The sequence below is a fragment of the Scyliorhinus canicula genome, chromosome 19, assembly GCF_902713615.1.
Source record: "Scyliorhinus canicula chromosome 19, sScyCan1.1, whole genome shotgun sequence".
NCBI classification, from domain to species: Eukaryota; Metazoa; Chordata; class Chondrichthyes; order Carcharhiniformes; family Scyliorhinidae; genus Scyliorhinus; species Scyliorhinus canicula.
The window spans coordinates 52889256-52910335 of NC_052164.1; the positions used below are offsets into that span (position 1 = coordinate 52889256).

A 21080-nucleotide genomic window follows, 5' to 3' on the forward strand; every position below is an offset into this window, starting at 1 on the left:
GCCGTGTGGATTCAGTGCGTTGATACCCATATGGATCCAGTGCGAAGATAGCCGTGTGGATTCAGTACAAAGATAGCCGTATGGATTCAGTGCGAAGATAGCCGTGTGGATTCAGTGCATAGATACCTGCGTGGATTCAGTGTGTAGATACCCGTGTGGATTCAGTGTGTAGATACCCGTGTGGATTCAGTGCAAAGATAGCCGTATGGATTCAGTGCGAAGATAGCCGTGTGGATTCAGCGCGTAGATACTAATGTGGAATCAGTGCGAAGTAGCCGTGCGGATTCAGTGCGTCAATGCCTGTGTGGATTCAGTGCACTGATAGCCGTGTAGATTCAGTGGGTAGATACCAATGTGGAATCAGTGCGAAGTAGCCGTGTGGATTCAGTGTGCAGATACCCATGTGGATTCAGTGCGCAGATACCCGTGTGGATTCAGTGCGTCAATGCCTGTGTGGATTCAGTGCACTGATAGCCGTGTAGATTCAGTAGGTAGATACCCGTGTGGATTCAGTGCGTAGACACCCGTGTGGATTCAGTGCGTAGATACCGTGTGGATTTAGTGTGAAGATAGCCGTGTGGATTCAGTGCGTAGATACCAGTGTGGATTTAGTATGAAGATAGCCGTGTGGATTCAGTGCGTAGATACCCATGTGGATTCAGTGCGTAGATACCCGTGTGGATTTAGTGCGTAGATACCCGTGTGGATTCAGTGCATTGATACCCGTGTGGATTCAGTGCGAAGATAGCCGTGTGGATTCAGTGCGTAGATAGCCGTGTGGATTCAGTGCATGGATACCCGTGTGGATTCAGTGCATAGATACCCGTGTGGATTCAGTGTGTAGATACCCGTGTGGATTCAGTGTGTTGATACCCGTGTGGATTCAGTGCGTAGATACCCGAGTGGATTCAGTGCGTAGATACAGGTGTGGATGCAGTGCGTAGATACCCGTGTCGATTCAGTGCGTTGATACCCGTGTGGATGCAGTGCGTAGATACCCGTGTCGATTCTGTGCGTTGATACCCGTGTGGATTCAGTGCGTAGATACCCGTGTGGATTCAGTGCGTTGATACCCATGTGGATTCAGTGCGTAGATACCCATATGGATTCAGTGCTTTGATACCCGCGTGGATGCAGTGCGTAGATACCCACGTGGATTCAGTGCGTTGTTAGCCGTGTGGATTCAGTGTGATGATACCCGTGTGGATTCAGTGCGAAGATAGCCGTGTGGATTCAGTGTGTAGATACCCGTGTGGATTCCGTGTGTAGATACCCATATGGATTCAGTGCGAAGATAGCTGTGTGGATTCAGTGCAAAGATAGCCGTATGGATTCAGTGCGAAGATAGCCATGTGGATTCAGTGCGTTGATACCCATATGGATCCAGTGCGAAGATAGCCGTGTGGATTCAGTACAAAGATAGCCGTATGGATTCAGTGCGAAGATAGCCGTGTGGATTCAGTGCATAGATACCTGCGTGGATTCAGTGTGTAGATACCCGTGTGGATTCAGTGCAAAGATAGCCGTATGGATTCAGTGCGAAGATAGTCGTGTGGATTCAGCGCGTAGATACTAATGTGGAATCAGTGCGAAGTAGCCGTGTGGATTCAGTGCGTCAATGCCTGTGTGGATTCAGTGCACTGATAGCCGTGTAGATTCAGTGGGTAGATACCAATGTGGAATCCGTGTGTAGATACCCATATGGATTCAGTGCGAAGATAGCTGTGTGGATTCAGTGCAAAGATAGCCGTATGGATTCAGTGCGAAGATAGCCGTGTGGATTCAGTGCGTTGATACCCATATGGATCCAGTGCGAAGATAGCCGTGTGGATTCAGTACAAAGATAGCCGTATGGATTCAGTGCGAAGATAGCCGTGTGGATTCAGTGCATAGATACCTGCGTGGATTCAGTGTGTAGATACCCGTGTGGATTCAGTGTGTAGATACCCGTGTGGATTCAGTGCAAAGATAGCCGTATGGATTCAGTGCGAAGATAGCCGTGTGGATTCAGCGCGTAGATACTAATGTGGAATCAGTGCGAAGTAGCCGTGCGGATTCAGTGCGTCAATGCCTGTGTGGATTCAGTGCACTGATAGCCGTGTAGATTCAGTGGGTAGATACCAATGTGGGATCAGTGCGAAGTAGCCGTGTGGATTCAGTGTGCAGATACCCATGTGGATTCAGTGCGCAGATACCCGTGTGGATTCAGTGCGTCAATGCCTGTGTGGATTCAGTGCACTGATAGCCGTGTAGATTCAGTAGGTAGATACCCGTGTGGATTCAGTGCGTAGACACCCGTGTGGATTCAGTGCGTAGATACCGTGTGGATTTAGTGTGAAGATAGCCGTGTGGATTCAGTGCGTAGATACCAGTGTGGATTTAGTATGAAGATAGCCGTGTGGATTCAGTGCGTAGATACCCATGTGGATTCAGTGCGTAGATACCCGTGTGGATTTAGTGCGTAGATACCCGTGTGGATTCAGTGCATTGAAACCCGTGTGGATTCAGTGCGAAGATAGCCGTGTGGATTCAGTGCGTAGATAGCCGTGTGGATTCAGTGCATGGATACCCGTGTGGATTCAGTGCATAGATACCCGTGTGGATTCAGTGTGTAGATACCCGTGTGGATTCAGTGTGTTGATACCCGTGTGGATTCAGTGCGTAGATACCCGTGTCGATTCAGTGCGTTGATACCAGTGTGGATGCAGTGCGTAGATACCCGTGTCGATTCTGTGCGTTGATACCCGTGTGGATTCAGTGCGTTGATACCCATGTGGATTCAGTGCGTAGATACCCATATGGATTCAGTGCTTTGATACCCGCGTGGATGCAGTGCGTAGATACCCACGTGGATTCAGTGCGTTGTTAGCCGTGTGGATTCAGTGTGATGATACCCGTGTGGATTCAGTGCGAAGATAGCCGTGTGGATTCAGTGTGTAGATACCCGTGTGGATTCCGTGTGTAGATACCCATATGGATTCAGTGCGAAGATAGCTGTGTGGATTCAGTGCAAAGATAGCCGTATGGATTCAGTGCGAAGATAGCCATGTGGATTCAGTGAGTTGATACCCATATGGATCCAGTGCGAAGATAGCCGTGTGGATTCAGTACAAAGATAGCCGTATGGATTCAGTGCGAAGATAGCCGTGTGGATTCAGTGCATAGATACCTGCGTGGATTCAGTGTGTAGATACCCGTGTGGATTCAGTGTGTAGATACCCGTGTGGATTCAGTGCAAAGATAGCCGTATGGATTCAGTGCGAAGATAGTCGTGTGGATTCAGCGCGTAGATACTAATGTGGAATCAGTGCGAAGTAGCCGTGTGGATTCAGTGCGTCAATGCCTGTGTGGATTCAGTGCACTGATAGCCGTGTAGATTCAGTGGGTAGATACCAATGTGGAATCAGTGCGAAGTAGCCGTGTGGATTCAGTGTGCAGATACCCATGTGGATTCAGTGCGCAGATACCCGTGTGGATTCAGTGCGTCAATGCCTGTGTGGATTCAGTGCACTGATAGCCGTGTAGATTCAGTAGGTAGATACCCGTGTGGATTCAGTGCGTAGACACCCGTGTGGATTCAGTGCGTAGATACCGTGTGGATTTAGTGTGAAGATAGCCGTGTGGATTCAGTGCGTAGATACCAGTGTGGATTTAGTATGAAGATAGCCGTGTGGATTCAGTGCGTAGATACCCATGTGGATTCAGTGCGTAGATACCCGTGTGTATTTAGTGCGTAGATACCCGTGTGGATTCAGTGCATTGATACCCGTGTGGATTCAGTGCGAAGATTGCCGTGTGGATTCAGTGCGTAGATACCCGTGTGGATTCAGTGCGTTGATACCCGTGTGGATTTAGTGTGAAGATAGCCGTGTGGATTCAGTGCGTTGACACCCATGTGGGTTTAGTGTGTTGATACCCGCGTGGATTAAGTGCGTTGATGCCCGTGTGGATTCAGTTCGTAGATACCCGTATGGATTCTGTGTCAAGATAGCCGTGTGGATTCAGTGCGTTGATACCCGTGTGGATTCAGTGCGAAGATAGCCGTGTGGATTCAGTGTGAAGATAGCCGTGTGGATTCAGTGCATTGATACCCGTGTGGATTCAGTGCGTTGATACCCGTGTGGATTCAGTGGGTAGATACCCATATGGATTCAGTGCATAGATACCCGTGTGGATTCAGTGTGTCGATACCCGTGTGGATTCAGTGTGTCGATACCCATGTGGATTCAGTGCGTCGATACCGTGTGGATTCAGTGTGTCGATACCCATGTGGTGCAGTGCGTAGATACCCGTGTGGATTCAGTGCGTAGATACCCATGTGGATTCAGTGCATCGATACCCATGTGGATATAGTGCGTAGATACCCGTGTGGATTCGATACCCGTGTGGATTCAGTCCGTGGATACACATGAGGATTCAGTGCGTGGATACCCATGTGGATTCAGTGGATCGATACCCATGTGGATATAGTGCGTAGATACCCATGTGGATTCAGTGCGTAGATACCCGTGTGGATTCGATACCCGTGTGGATTCAGTGCATCGATACCCGTGTGGATTCAGTGCGTGGATACCCGTGTGGATTCAGTGCGTAGATACCCGTGTGGATTCAGTGCGTAGATACCCGTGTGGATTCAGTGCGTAGATACCCGTGTGGATTCAGTGCGTAGATACCCGTGTGGATTCAGTGCGTAGATACCCGTGTGGATTCAGTGCGTAGATACCCGTGTGGATTCAGTGCGTAGATACCCGTGTGGATTCGATACCGGTGTGGATTCAGTGCGTAGATACCCGTGTGGATTCAGTGCGTAGATACCGGTGTGGATTCAGTGCGTAGATACCCGTGTGGATTCAGTGCGTAGATACCGGTGTGGATTCAGTGCGTAGATACCGGTGTGGATTCAGTGCGTAGATACCCGTGTGGATTCAGTGCGTAGATACCCGTGTGGATTCAGTGCGTAGATACCCGTGTGGATTCAGTGCGTAGATACCCGTGTGGATTCAGTGCGTAGATACCCGTGTGGATTCAGTGCGTAGATACCCGTGTGGATTCAGTGCGTAGATACCCGTGTGGATTCGATACCGGTGTGGATTCAGTGCGTAGATACCCGTGTGGATTCAGTGCGTAGATACCGGTGTGGATTCAGTGCGTAGATACCGGTGTGGATTCAGTGCGTAGATACCCGTGTGGATTCAGTGCGTAGATACCCGTGTGGATTCAGTGCGTAGATACCCGTGTGGATTCAGTGTGTAGAAACCCGTGTGCATTCGGTGCGCTGCTACCCGTGTGGACTCAGTACACAAGACTTTGGAGATGGATGCCGAGGATAAATTAACCCAATGAATTAAAACATTTCTGCCAGCATAAACTCCAAATATTCCTGCTCACATGTTCCCTTAAACTATTTTACTTATACAGGGGTGTCGATGTGAGCCTGGGGTTGCACAAAGGGTGGTTTCACACCAGTTATCTGAGCTCTCTAATCTGTAGCTCCATTGTAACAGATGCTGTTATCACTGATTTACATTCCTGCACAAGTCAAATTTCACTCCTGACTGGTACTGACAGCCCTGCCCCTGCGCATGTGATTTATTTTCTTTTACAGCATTCCTTTCCAACGACTGTTCAAGACTACCCTGTGTGAAATTATTTCGGCTTACTTCCATTGGCATAGAACAATGAATCAGAAACACAGAATTGTAACAGGGCTGATGTGGGCCAATCTTCCCATCGTGTCTGCACCAGCCCTCTGGATGCACAATTCACTGAGTGCAATTTTCCTTCCTTCTCCCGAAACTTTGAACATTATTCTTTCCTTATAATAATCTAATTCCCTCTTGAATGAACCTTTGTCCATTGCACTCTCAGATCGCGCGTTCCAGACCTTAACCACTCGCTATGTGAAAATGATTTTCCTCATGCCACTTTTGCTTCCTTTGCGAATTACATTAAACATGTGCCCCCTCCTTCTTGATCCTTTCATGAGTGGTAACGGTGTCTCTCTGTCTACTCTGTTTTGGCTTCTCATGATTTTTGAACACCTCAATCAAATCTCCTCTTAGTTTCTTGTAGAAATCCATGAGACACGTAGATAAAGGTTTAGCTAAATCTATTTCAACTCAAAAGTATAGATACACCCCTGGTGTACAAGACAAGTGTCCCAGCCCTGGACAAACAGAACTAAACGGTCTGGGGCAGTATTTAAAGGGCTCGATAGCGAGTCCCAGCTGGACGGGCCTCCACCTGTTACCATGGGAACCATGAGCCCCACCGGGAAATCAATGAGTGACTCTCCGTGGTCCTCATGAGGGTTCTTCTTTTCTCCAAGGAAATGATTCTCAACTTCTCCAATCTATCCTCATCATTTACATTTCTTATCCCAAAAAACCATTCTCAAATTGAAACTAAAACATGGTCTTGTTGCTGCTCCTATCCAGGGAACATAGGAAATGTTTTGCAGCAGTGTTGTGCCTGAGGCTCCGAGTGTAGGGGGCAAAAGATCAGACAAGATCCTGGGTTTTATCATCAGCCAACTGAACATTAAAAATCTCAAAGTTTGTTCTGGGCTAATCCGTAGCTGATTGAGCAGTGAAAAAATGCCATATTATTAAAACTTAATGAATAGAGGTCAGCTTTCAATGTTAAGGAGGGAGAAACGTCTTTCCTGTTAATCCTTCAATCATCATTCCTCTTTCATCAACATCTGTGGCTGGAATTCTCCAACCAATTCTTGGCAACAGGATTCTCTGGTCCTGCTGGCAGCACACTCCTGCCTGCAGGTTTCCCAGGGACATGGAGTGGATTCGATGGGAATTCCCATTGTCAGTGACTGGATTAGAGAATCCCAAAGCCAGAACTCTCACTGCCGAGAAACAAGTAGCTGGGAGGGAGGACAATCCCACCCCTGCTGAACCCAGTTGCTTCAAGAGGCTGGGTCATCTGTGTGCTGTTGTTCATTTGGGGATTTAACTTCCATTTCCCAAGATGTGTCCATAGAGATCTGCACAACAAGAGTCCCTGGTTTCATAGATTATAGAATTTACAGTGCAGAAGGAGGCCACCTGGCCCATCAAGTCTGCACCAGCTCCCGGAAAGAGCACCCCACCCAAGCCCACACCACTCTATCCCCATAACCAAGTAACCCCACTCAACCAACAGTAAGGGCAATTTTGGACATTAAGTGCAATTTAGCATGGCCAATCCACCTAACCTGCACACCTGTGCCCTTTGTGGGAAATGCTTCCTGACACCACCCTGAACAGTCTAGCTCCAGTTTAAAGGTCATTTCCCATTGTTCTGGACTTTCCACGAAAGGAAACTTAGAGTCATAGAGGTTTACAGCATGAAAACAGGCCCTTCGGCCCAACTTGTCCATGTCGCCCAGTTTTTAACCACTAAACTAATCCTAATTGCCCGCATTTGGCCCATATTCGCTTGTACCCAGCTTTCCCATATAACTGTCTAAATGCTTTTTAAAAGGCCAAATTATACCCGACTCTACTGCTGCCTCCGGCAGTTTGTTCCAGACATGCTGTCTGAAAAAATTGCTCCTCTGGACCCTTTTGTATCTCTTCCCTCTCACCTTAAACCTGTGCCCTCTAGTTTTAGACTCCTCTATGTTTGGGAAAAGATGTTGAATATCTACCTTTTCTATGCCATTCATTATTTTACAGACCTCTATAAATTCACCCCTAAGCCTCCTACGCTCCAGGGAAACAATTCCCAGTCTATCCAGTCTCTCCTTATAACTCAGACAATCAAGTCCCGGTAGCATCCTAGTAAATCTTTTCTGCACTCTCTCTAGTTCAATAATATCTTTTCTATAATAGTGTGACCAGAACTGTACACAGTATTCCAAGTGAGTGTGGCCTTACTAATGTCTTGTACAACTTCAGTAAGACGTCCCAACTCCTGTACTCAATGTTCTGGCCAATGAAACCAAGCACGCTGAATGCCTTCTGAAAAATGAAAAATGAAAATGAAAATCGCTTATTGTCACGAGTAGGCTTCAATGAAGTTACTGTGAAAAGCCCCTAGTCGCCACATTCCGGCGCCTGTCCGGGGAGGCTGGTACGGGAATCAAACCGTGCTGCTGGCCTGCTTGGTCTGCTTTAAAAGCCAGCGATTTAGCCGAGTGAGCTAAACCAGCCTTCACCACCCAATCCACCTGTGACTCCACTTTCAAGGAGCTATGAGCCTGTACTCCTAGATCTCTTTGCTGTATAACTTTCCCCAACACCCTACCATTAACTTCTACAGAAACCTTAGGCAAATCAATGTGATCTTGAATAGGAGCACCCACCAAAAAGCAAGTCCTCAGGAGGAGATGGCTAGCTGTTTAATCGCAGAACAGGAAAAAGAAATGTTACATTAGAGAGAGACAGCCCTGGGCCACACTAAACATTCTTACAGTAGGAATTAGAATATTCAAGGCTTGGGTTTTCCAAATGAGATGGAAAGCTCAAGTCGGGAGCTTTCCTCCCTCAGCAGATGCGTCTCCATGTAAGCGATCCCCACATGTGCTATTTTCAATCTGAGAGGGGGCCTGGGGGCAAGATCGAGTCAGGTTCACTGACCCCAAAAGTAGTTCACATGACACCTGAGTGTTCGGGACATCATCCCTGTTATCTAGCCCTCACCCCTTACACTCCCTCACCCTCCATCCAATCTTCATGCCCCCATGCCACCTCCTTGCCCCCCATTAGAGGCAGCACGGTAGCATGGTGGTTAGCATAAATGCTTCACAGCTCCAGGGTCCCAGGTTCGATTCCCGGCTGGGTCACTGTCTGTGCGGAGTCTGCATGTCCTCCCCGTGTGTGCGTGGGTTTCCTCCGGGTGCTCCGGTTTCCTCCCATAGTCCAAAGATGTGCGGGGTTAGGTGGATTGGCCATGCTAAATTGCCCGTAGTGTCCTAAAAAAAGGGGGGGATTGTTGGGTTACCGGTATAAGGTGGATACGTGGGTTTGAGTAGGGTGATCATTGCTCGGCACAACATTGAGGGCCGAAGGGCCTGTTCTGTGCTGTACTGTTCTATATCCTCCATGCCCACTTACCTGTATGCACTAGAGAAACCCGAAACTATATAATAACAATGGTAAGTCTTGAAATGCATTTAAAAATAACACCTATTGAAAAATCTTTGAGAAGAAAACTGCTGCACTTACAACCCTGTAAATAAAAGAACCTTTAACTTACTTCACACCTCTTCTTCTTGTCCAAATGACAGTCAAACAAATAGTTCAAAGAATGAATAACTTACATGGTATTACAACAGCATAAAGATGTCAATCAATAAAAACAAACACTTGAATAAACAGACACACTGCTGAACTAATTCAGTCTTGGATAGAAACATACAGAAAATAGAAGCAGGAGGAGGCCATTCGGCCCTTTGAGTCTGCTCCGCCATTTATTGTGATCATGGCCGATCATCGGGTTCAATACCCTGATTTTACCTTCACCCCATATTCCTTAATCACTTTAGCCCCAAAATATGTATATCTAATTCAGCCAAGCATTTATAATGAAGTCACGTTGAGAAACAGATGTCTAGCTATCTGTTTCTGTTGACACAGATCACATGGGGGCATGGGAGGATGAAGAGGTAAGAACTTTTAAACAACCCTTCCAAAGGGTTTAAGACCCCTCTGAGGGGAAGCAGGTACACTGAAGTGCTATGAGATGTCTCCTCCCACAATGGAACCAGCTAGGCCGGGAGTCCAGGGTGTGGGCTCATTACCCACACTCTTATTCCACATTGGTGTAAAACAGTGTTGGTACCAAATCTACTGCCTGGCCTATACCTTCCCCATTTTCAGCCAAAAGAATTTTACAAAGGATATTGTTCAATTTTCTCTCGCTGGCTCATGGTTTCCACTCTTTGGATCAGTTTTTTCAGCCCTTGAACCCATCGCTTCCCTTCTTCCTCTGATGTTGCCACAAGGTCCAGGGTGGTCCGACTGCCCATGAACACAATGGTGAAGCATTGCTTCGCGGAGAAACTATTGCAATGTTTCTTCATCACCTCTGACTGGTGTCCCTCTTGAACAGCCCGAATATCCATCACCGAGACTGAAATATCAGACAAGAGATTAGCATGGTAGCACAAGTGGCTTCACAGCATCAGGGTCCCAGGTTTGATTTACCGCTGGGTCACTGTCTGTGAGGAGTCTGCACGTTCTCCCCGTGTCTGCGTGGGTTTCCCTGGGTGCTCCGGTTTTCTCCCACAGTCCAAAGAGGTTAGGTGGATTGGCCATGCTAAATTGTCCTTAGTGTCCAAAACGGTTAGGAGGGGTTATGGGGATAGGGTGGAAGTGAGGGCTTAAGTGGGTCGGTGCAGACTCAATGGGCTGAATGGCCTCCTTCTGCACTGTATGTTCTATGGACGAGCATTTGAAAAGCCTTGGTCAGGAATCTGGATAAAGAAAAATGGGCATGCTCCTCGACAGAGACCCAATTGAGACGGTCAGCTCGCTGCTCTGGGAATGCCCAGTGCCCCAGAATCTTAGAATTTACTATGCTAGTGCCTCACAGGACCACTCAATACATACTCCTCTTGCTCTTAATTAGATAATCAATTAGGTGTTAATTATATACAGCTGGCTGGTATGAATTGGGGACTCACCTGTGATCAAATTGGAGAATATGGCACACCGTGGCATCCAGTCCTGCCATCCAGAGATGGCAGGGGTTCCCAGTGGAAGACTCTCTCTATGGGACAGGGTTCCACTGTTCCCCTGTTCCACTGGGCACTGGGTGTGTAGGGTGTTGAATGCAGCAGACCCGTGCAATGGAAGAATAAGATGATTGACAGACTCCCAGGCTGCCCTACATTTTCCTCAGATTTGAGGAGTTCCTTTTTCATGTAACTGTCATTTGCCAGAGGCTGCAGCTACTTTTTAGTTACTTGAAGGACTGCTCCTCGTGTTTTGATCGCACTTCAGTCCCACACTCCTAATTTTTGGTCGCCTGGTGCAGAGAGGGGCAAGGAGGGTGTTGGACCTGCTCTTGGGCCTGTCCGAGGTGGCCGAGGGGGTTGTCTAGCCCAAAGGTCTACCCCTCTTCTGTGGTTACTTTTGCACCCGACTGTCCTTGGAGGAAGAGCACAGTGTTCACTGCTACACTTGAGGCCTTCCATGACGGGGAGTACAGGGATTTGATTCCTCATCAGCTCGCAAAACAACATTTTAATTTGATTAGATAAGTTTCCTTTAAAGTTTTGTCTTTTGTTACAGTGCCCTTTAACTCAATTTAATGAGTTTAGGTTAATTAGTTTACTTTTTTTTATAAATTTAGAGTACCCAATAATTTATTTCCAATTAAGGGGCAATTTAGTGCGACCAATCCACCTGACCTGCATACCTTTGGGTTTTAGGGGTGAGACCCACACAGACACGGGGAGAATATGCAAAGTCCACACGGACAGTGACCTGAGGCCGGGACCGAACCCAATTGCACAAAGATGAGAGTTGAATACAACTGAGGCTTTATTACACTAAGATGTGTGGTCTCCTACAGCAGCTGGCGAAATGGCTGCTGTACGGGGAGCACACATATTTATACTCCGCCTACTGGGCAGAGCCAGCAGGCAGGGACTACCCCAGCACCTGTAGTACAGGGCCTTACCGTACATACCCTAATATATACAGCAGTGGTTACTACCACATCCGGGTCCTCTGTTAATTAGTATACTTTTGTTCCATTGGTTTACTCAACAGTGTATAGCAACAGAATGAAAGATGGTGAAAAATCTCAGCAGATCTGACAGCATCTGTGGAGAGAGAGCGGAGCTAACGGGTGCGATACTCCCAAAAAATGAAGGGCTGGATTCTCCGCTCCTGCGGCTATGTCCGCAGGATTCATCTGGTATTACGACCAGAAAGTCGGCACCGCCCCCGCACCAATCCTCCGTCCAGTGGGGGCCAGCAGCCGCGCAGCATAAAGCCCCTGGCTTTACTTGCAGATATGGCCGGAAAACGGCTGGGTCCATGGCCGCGTATGCGCACGGCGGCAGCCACACCGTTCAACATGGCACTGTGCACGCGCTGACCCGGCCTGCCAAAACTGCCCCCCCAGTAACCAGCCTAGCCACCCCCGGACCATCCCCCACCAATCCCTCCCAGTCCCCGCTGGGGCCCCCCTTCCCGACTGTGTCTCAGTCCGCAGCCGCCGTGCGAAGTCCCCGAGCGGTGTGAGCACAGGAGAGCACCCCCTTCCCCAAGTGAGCATAACCCACCATGGGGGTCACTGAGAGCCCCCCCACCTTTAGCCCCCCCTCCTTCAATCCACCCGCTTTAAGGTCCCCACTTCACCCCCTTCATGGCTTCCCTCAGGACCTACCCCTTGGTAGTGCCAACCTGGCACCTGGACACTGCTCCTGGCACCCTCTTAGTGCCAATCTGGCTCACCTGCAGTGCCACATTGGCATTGCCAGGATGCCATGGGTACTGCCAGGGCACTTGACTGCCCTAACCATGGCTGCAATGACCCATCAGCCTCCTGGTATGGCCATCACATCATCATGTGGAGACCAGTACAAAGTGGAGCCTGGTCGTGCGGCTGGTAAATACGGGGATCCGGGGGAATGTGGCCTCAAACGGCCTGCGTGCATTTAAATGTATCTATTGGCTCATTTAAATAAATTATCTGGATCATGCCGAGCGCTGATGTGATCCAGATCAAGCCGGGGTTAACAGATCGTGTGAATCTGCAAGAAAGGTGACTTGTGAAAGTTCAATAGGGCACGTTCAGAATTTGACAGCTTTCAAAATTGACACTCATTTCATGATGGAGGGAATCATGGACTTTAACAAGATTCAGAAATTTCAAGTAGGGAATCCTTAAATCAGTGTCAACATTTGAATGACGAATTTGTGCTGAGGTGCCACATCTGGAAAGGCAGCTGAGCTGAACCCTCATGTAGTTCTCGGAGAGGGAGGCTCTGTTGGATCAGATATCAGCTGCCTTACGAAAAATACAATAATAATAATCTTTATTATTGTCACAAGTAGGCTTATATTAACACTGCAATGAAGTTACTGTGAAAGTCCCCTAGTCGCCACACTCAGGCGCCTGTTTGGGTACACAAGAGGAAGAATTCAGAATGTCCAATTCACCCAACAGCACATCTTTCGGGACTTGTGGGTGGAAACCAGAGCACCCGGAGGAAACCCACGCAGACACGGGGAGAACGTGCAGACTCCACACAGACAGTGACCCAAGCCGGGAATAGACCCTGGCGCTGTGAAGCAACAGTGCTAACCACTGTGCTACCGTGCCGCCCACTGGGGATAGCAGTCAATTCCTTCAGCCTTCCTGCAGCTAATGAGGCATCCCTCCTCGACACTAGGAATAGAAGACTTGATGGTTACCAGATTTCAAAATAGTCCAGTGACTGGACAAAATGGAGGCTTGAAGGCAGAATAACGGTGAAAGCAGATATAACAAACCCAGTTATATCAGAGGAATAGGACATTGTAGTGCATGAATAAATTCCAGAGATGGCAAAGGAAATGTTGTTGAACAATAGGCCTGTGCTATCTCCGAGAACGTAGAGAAGTGGATGTTGAAACTGTCTCTTACTCCACTTGATTCCTCAAAGTGTTTACTTAGGCAATGTTGTACCTTTGCTCAGATACTCACAGGTAGGTGGTGCCTTGTTCCTGGACTCACACCAGATGGAAAGCCCGTCCTCCTGTAGTTTCATCCATCGACTTTTCTTCCATGTACCTGATTTCACTTTTTTTAACTTGCTGCCTTTCAGCATGAATTTCACATCTTCATCATCATGCAGCCCTGAGAGAGACAGGGAATCAAAATCAAGAAAGAAAAAAAACCATGAAAACCAGGGAGAATAAATAACTGTTTGGGCAGGGGGTGTAACTGGCACTCCTGGGCAGGGGAACTTCACAGAGATACTCAGACTTGGTCGGGGCACTTTACAGGGGCTCCTGGGCAGGGGGGGCGGGGGGTTACAGAGGCTCCTGGGCAGGGGGAGGTTACAGAGCCTCCTGGGCAGAGGGAGGTTACAGGGACTCCTGGGCAGGGGGGGGGGGGGGGGGGGGGGGGTGGTTACAGAGGCTCCTGGGCAGGTCGAGGTTACAGGGACTCCTGGGCAGGGGGGGGTTACAGAGGCTCCTGGGCAGGTCGAGGTTACAGGGACTCCTGGGCAGGGGGGGGTTACAGAGGCTCCTGGGCAGGGGGGTGCTACAGGGACTCCTGGGTGGGGGGGGGGGGGGGGGGGGTTACAGATGTGATGTTCTCTGTTTTCTTTATATGGATAGCTTTAATGTGTAGTGTTCAACAAATAACATAAAGTTATGTTAATTAACAAAGCTAATTTATTCGCACTACTCGATTTGAACATTTTCCTGGGCACACAAGTTGCTAAATAAACTGCTATAACTCATAACTCCACAATACACAACTACTCTCTCACACCTAAACACCTTCACCCAAAATCAAGGGTGCAACATGATCTACGTGACTTCTCTTGATCACCATCTGGTGATGAGATGTGCTTACATAAAATTATTAACCCTTCACCTACCGCACAATATCCACATTATTCCCCCTTTATTTGAATTTATTTGGAGACTTGTACAAACATATTTACATGGTCTGAGCATTGCATGTTGTATACATAGTTGCATGGCTACTGTCCATTTGTTAACTATTTTTAAAAGTCTCTCAACTTGAGTCCCTCAAGAGTATTGAGTCAGAGAGATCTAGGTGTACAAGTCCACAGGTCACTGAAAGGGGCAACACAGGTGGAGAAGGTAGTCAAGAAGTCATTTGGAATGCTTGCCTTCATTGGCCAAGGCATTGAGTATCAAAATTGGCAAGTCATGTTGCAGCTGTATAGAACATAGAACATACAGTACAGAAGGAGGCCATTCGGCCCATCGAGTCTGCACCGACCCACTGACCAATCTGACCCCGAAACCCAATAACCCATCCTAACCTTTTTGGTCACTAAGGGCAATTTATCATGACCAATCCGCCTAACCAGCATGTCTTTTGGACTGTGGGAGGAAACCAGAGCACCTGGAGGAAACCCACGCAGACATGGGGAGAACGTGCTGATTCTGCACAGACAGTGACCCAGCGGGGAATCGAACCTGAGACCCTGGCGCTGTGAAGCCACAGTGCTATACACTTGTGCTACCGTGCTGCCCACGAACCTTAAAACCTTAGTTAGACCCCACTTGGAGTATAGGGCGGGATTCTCCGCGAACTGGCGGGGCTCCACGCCAACCGGCGCCAAAGGGCCTCTGCCGATCGGCGCGGGTTGATGCATGCGCGGGAGCACCAGCGCGTGCTGGCATCATCCCAGTGCATGTGCAGGGGGGGTTCTTCTCCGCACCGGCCATGGCGGAGGTTGACAGCGGCCGGTGCGGAGGGAAAGAGTGCCCCCACAGCACAGGCCCGCCAGCGGATCAGTGGGCTCCGATCGCGGGCCAGGCCACCGTGGGGGCATCCCTCCGGGGCCAGATCCCCCCGCGCACTCCCGAGGGCTCTGCAGGCCGCCCGTGGAGCCAGGTCCCGCCGGTAAGGACCTGTTGTGATTTACGCCGGTGGGACTCGCTGAAAACAGGCGGCCACTCGTCCAATTCGGGCCGGAGAATCGCCGGGGAGGCCACTGCCAGCAGCCGCCGACCGGCACGCCGCGATTCCCACCACGCCGCGATTCCCACCCCCGCCAAAACCCTGGCATCGGAGAATTCGGCAGCCGGCTGGATTCATGCCGCCCCCCGCCGGGGGGTCGGAGAATCCCACCCATGGTGTTCAATTCTGGTCGCCACACTACCAGAAGGATGTGGAGGCTTCAGAGAGGGTGCAGAAGAGATTTACCAGGATGTTGCCTGGTATGGAGGGCATTAGCTATAAGGAGAGGTTGAATCAACTCGGTTTGTTCTCACTGGAACGACGGAGGTTGAGGGGCGACCTGATGTCTACAAAATTATGAGGGGCATAGACAGAGTTGATAGTCAGAGACGTTTTCCCAGGGGAGAGGGATCAATTTCTTAGAGGCATAGGTTTAAGGTGCGAGGGGCAAGGTTTAGAGGAGGTGTACGAGTCAAGTTTTTTTACACAGAGGGTAGTGAGTGCCTGGAACTCGCTGCCAGAGGAGGTGGTGGAAGCAGGGACGATAGTAGCATTTAAGGGGCACCTTGACAAATACATGAATAGGATGGGAAGAGAGGGATACGGATCCCGGAAGTGTAGAAGATTTTAGTTTAGACAGGCAGTGTGGTTGGTGCAAGCTTGGAGGGCCGAAGGGCCTGTTCTTGTGCTGTACATTTATTTGTTCTGTGTCTGGCTTCTTTTTGATGCATGTGGACCTTCTCAATCGTGGTAGTTGAACGGATGTTGTCTTCTTTGCAGTCACAACATCTCGCTGTTGTGCTGTAGAAGCTCTAGAAGTTGTCTTCAGTCGCTCTCTGTCAAGCTCTATACGTGGAAATACAGGTTGAGCTGTCTTCAGTTTTAGAAGCGCTCTACAATTCCTTCATAGGATTGAACCTTTGTCTGTCAGAATGATGTAGGAGTGTGGAGCGGCCTGGAGAATCACACGAGCGATGCAGGACCGTGCTCTTGTTGGTATCTGTCCCCGCACGTTATCTCCTAGCTCGAGCATTGCTATGTCCTTTGTTGTTCTATCGTAGTAACGCTGCTGATTTTGCTTGTTTTGCTTAATTTTCTGCACAGCATATCATTATCAGGATCTGCTGTGGGTAAATATGGTAATGTTGTGCATAGCTGTTGATTCATTAGCAGTTGTGCTGGTGAAAATCCAGCAGCTGGTGGTGTTGCTCTAGAGCTGAGTAAGGATAAGAATGGATCACTTCTTGAATCCAATACTTTTTTGAGCAGTTGCTTGGCTCTGTACACACCTTTTTCCTCTTTCCCATTAGATTGTGGGTGTCATGGGCTAGAAGTGATATGCTGAAAATCGTTCCTTTGTGAGAATTCTGTCCAATTGTAGCTGTCAAAACATGGACTGTTGTCAGTCATGACAGTAAATGGGATTCCATGTCTTGCAAACACCTCTTTGGTAGCTTTTGTGACTGCTTATGAAGTGGAATTGGGCAATTTGATCACCTCGGGACAGTTCGAGAAGTAATCTATGATTACAAAATAATAATTTCCATGGAAGTAAAACAGGTCGATGCCAACCTTCGACGATGGAGTCTTGACAAGTTCATGCATCGTCAGTGTTTCTTTTTCCTGCTGTGACTGGTGCCTCTGACAGGTTTTGCATGCTACAACAAGGTTATTAATATGAAAATGAAAATCGCTTATTGTCACGAGTAGACTTCAATGAAGTTACTGTGAAAAGCCCCTAGTCGCCACATTCCGGCGCCTGTTCGGGGAGGCTGTTACGGGAACCGAACCGTGCTGCTGGCCTGCTTGGTCTGCTTTCAAAGCCAGCGATTTAGCCCAGTGTGCTAAACAGCCCCTCGATTGATGCTTGGCCAATATACTGATTGACGAGCTCTTTGCACTGTTCCATCCCTAGATGTCCTTCATGCTCCTTGCTAAGGATCATGGGTGATATTCTCCGAGCCTCCTCGCTGAAATCTCGCCCAGCGCGGGGCGGAGAATGCGCGTCAAACCTGAGATCGGGTCCGATGCCGCTCCCGCGATTCCCTGGTCCCCGGAGAATTGGTTCGTGCAGCCGGCCGACTTCCTACCAGTATGGTTCGTGCAGCTGGTTGGGTTCCCGCCAGCGTGGTTTGTGCAGCTGGCTGAGTTCCCACCAGCGTGGTTCGTGCAGCCGGCCGAGTTCCCGCCAGCGTGGTTCATGCAGCTGGCTGAGTTCCCGCCAGCGTGGTTCGTGCAGCCGGCCGAGTTCCACCAACGTGGTTCGTGCAGCTGGCTGAGTTCCCACCAGCATGGTTCGTGCAGCTGGCTGAGTTCCCGCCAGCGTGGTTCGTGCAGCTGGCTGAGTTCCCGCCAGCGTGGTTCGTGCAGCTGGCCGAGTTCCCACTGGCGTGATTATCTCATGGTTCCACCCAGCGGGCACTCGGCGTGGCGGCTGCGGACTTAGTCCATGGCCGCCCTGGTGGGGGGCGATAGGGTCATTCATGGGGGGGGTGTGGCCTCCAGGACGACCAGGTTATCAATCGGGGGCCACCGATCTGCGGGCGCGCGTAATCTGGGGTAGGCCTATCGTTTTGGTGCTAGTCCATGGTGTGGGTCGGCCAAGTCGGGCGGGGCGGCCGACACAGGCCACCGCCGTGCGCATGCATGGACTCCCTACCGCAAGTGCAGGGTCCCGTATCGGCAGCCGGAGCTGCGAGGACTATTCCGGGGGCCTGCTAGCTCCCTCCAGGTAGGAGAACCACTCTGGACTTTCACCAGCTAAGTCCAGAGTGATTTACGCGCGTTTTTCCGCGGGTGTGGGAACATAGCCCCATTATCGGAGAATCCCGCCCCATTTTCCTTATCGGAGTTGGAATTACTATCCGGTCTTGTCTAAGCAGGATTCTGTTTACGCTGCTCAGATCCGCTCGAATGTTCCTATAGTTGGAACAAATTCCTTCGGCCGTCCATCTCGCATGCAATGCAACACATGCTGAATGGTGTCGTCCTTGGCTGTTTCTTCCTTCATTAGTTTCATTTTTTTTATCTGAGACAGGTAGACTTTCTTCTATCAGGGTGGCTTGAGCTTCAATTGCCTGGACAATGTTGGTCATTCCAGTATCTTCAGTTACACGTGACAGTGCCTTCAGCTACAAAACTGTCTTTGCCCGGTGTGTAGACTAGCTCGAAGTCATACCTTGGAGTCTCGGATCACATATCATTCAAGTTTTTTTTGATGATAGCTATGAGAGGACGATGATCCGTTTCCACTGTAACGATGGGTAACCCATACACAGTCCTGGAATTTGTCCACTCCAGTTAAGAGACCCAAACATTCTTTTTCGATTTGTGCATAGCGCTGTTCGGTTAGTCATTGCTCTCGAGGCATATGCAATTGGCTGGAATTGCCTGTCAGATGTTTGCTGAAGCAGCACAGCTCCTAAGCCGTCCTTCTGTGGATATCTTTCTTTCACTCTTAGGATTAAAGAAAGACAGAACTAGTGAGTACTGTTTTTATGTCAGACTACTCTTTTGCATGTTCTTCAGACCATGTGAATACAACATTTTTTCATATTAGATGTCTCAGAGCCGTAATACATGATGAGAAAGTTTGCCATGCCTAGCATAGAACATAAAGTGCAGAAGGAGGCCATTCGGCCCATCGAGTTGGCACTGACCCACTTAAGCCCTCACTTCATACCCTAACCCCATACCCCAATGACCCCTCCTAACCTTTTTTGGTCACTAAGGGCAATTTACATTGGCCAATCCACCTAACCTGCACATCTTTGGACTGTGGGAGGAAACCGGAGAACCTGGAGGAAACCCACGCAGACACGGGGAGAACATGCAGACTCCGCACAGACAGTGACCCAGCGGGGAATCGAACCTGGGACCCTGGCGCTGTGAAGCCACAGTGCTATTCACTTGTGCTACCGTGCTGCCCTAGCAGTCGAACAACCGCTTTTTGTCGTTAAGGGAAGACAGTTTGTTGATGGCTGCAACCTTCTCAGTGTCTGGCTGCACACCTTGAGCTGAAATCTGGTCACCTAAACACGTAAGTTTGGAGACACCAAATTGACATTTGGTTCTATTGAGTTTTAAACCAAACTTCTTGATTCGCTGCATGACTTGAAGAAGTCTTGCATTGAGGGCAGCACGGTGGCGCAGTGGGTAGCATTGCTGCCTCACGGCGCCGGGGTCCCAGGTTCGATCCCGGCTCTGGGTCACTGTCCGTGTGGAGTTTGCACATTCTCCCCGTGTTTGCGTGGGTTTCATCTGCACAATCTAAAGATGTGCAGGTTAGGTTGAATGGCCATGCTAAATTGCCCCTTAATTGGAAAAAATGAATTGGGTACTCTAAATTTTTTTAAAAAGGAGTCTTGCATTGTATTCTTCTTGAGTCGCTGGCCATTTGATAATGTCGTCAACATATACTCTGACGCCTGCAATACCTTCTATCATGTGTTCCATCACTCGCTGAAATATCTCTGATGCTGGTATACCAAAAGGCATTCGATTATAACAGTACCTTCCATACAGAGTGTTGAAAGTACATAGTTTTCTGCTGCCTTCATTTAGGTCCAGTTGCCAAAACCCTCTAGAGGCATCTAGTTTCGTGAAAATTCTGGTACCAGACATTTCAATTGTGATCTCTTCATGTTTGGGAATTGGGTAATGTTCCTTCTTTATATTTTGGTTGAGATCCTTTGGATCACTGCAGATCCTGAGGTCGCCATTTTCTTTCTTGACGCACACCATCAAACTAACCCAACAGTGGGTTCTACCATGTTTATTAGATCCCCAGCTGCTGCATGCGGTTAGGTTCCAGTTTCAAGCGTTCCTTCGGGGAACTGGTACCCTCTTTGGTGGATGAATAACTGGCTTAGCATTCTCGCTCAGATATATTTGAATGATAACGTACCCATTCCATGAAAATCATTGGGAAACTTTGGTCTTTGCCAGTGGCTGAAATTTTGTCTGAGCTATGAATTCACTTCACCAACTGCAGTTGCTCGCATGTCTGTACACCCAACAATGAAGATTGTTTTAGTCCGACAATCTCAAATTTAATTGGCACCTTCATGTCTTTGACCTGAAAAATGAGATAGCAGGTCCCCATTGTGGTAATAACATTGCCACTGTCAACCCGCAACCGAGTCATTTTTGGGCAGCACGGTAGCACACGTTGCTTGCACTGTGGCTTCACAGCGCCAGGGTCCCAGGTTCAATTCCCCGCTGGGTCAATGTCTGTGTGGAGTCTTCATGTTCTCCCCGTGTCTGCGTGGGTTTCCTCCGGGTGCTCTGGTTTCCTCCCACAGTCCAAAGACGTGCAGGTTGGGTGGATTGGCCATGCTAAATTGCCGTTAGTGTCCAAAAATGTTAGGTGGGGTTATTGAGTTGCGGGGATAGGGTGGAAGTAAGGACTTAAGTGGGTCGGTGCAGACTCGATGGGCCAAATGGCCTCCTTCTGCACTGTATGTTCTATGTAT

At 49.0% G+C, this 21080-nt stretch overlaps 1 protein-coding gene across 1 annotated transcript in view; it reads right to left on the reverse strand.

Moving 5' to 3' along the window:
* The window catches only part of LOC119954137 (1-phosphatidylinositol 4,5-bisphosphate phosphodiesterase delta-3-like), a 160509-nt gene that overhangs the window by 95591 nt on the left and 43838 nt on the right, over positions 1-21080 (reverse strand). The window contains exons 2-3 of the mRNA XM_038779071.1: positions 13642-13794; positions 9843-10071 (exon numbers count right to left, since the gene is read on the reverse strand). Of these exons, the coding sequence (XP_038634999.1) occupies positions 9843-10071; positions 13642-13794 (382 nt within the window). The remainder of the gene's footprint in view (positions 1-9842; positions 10072-13641; positions 13795-21080) is intronic.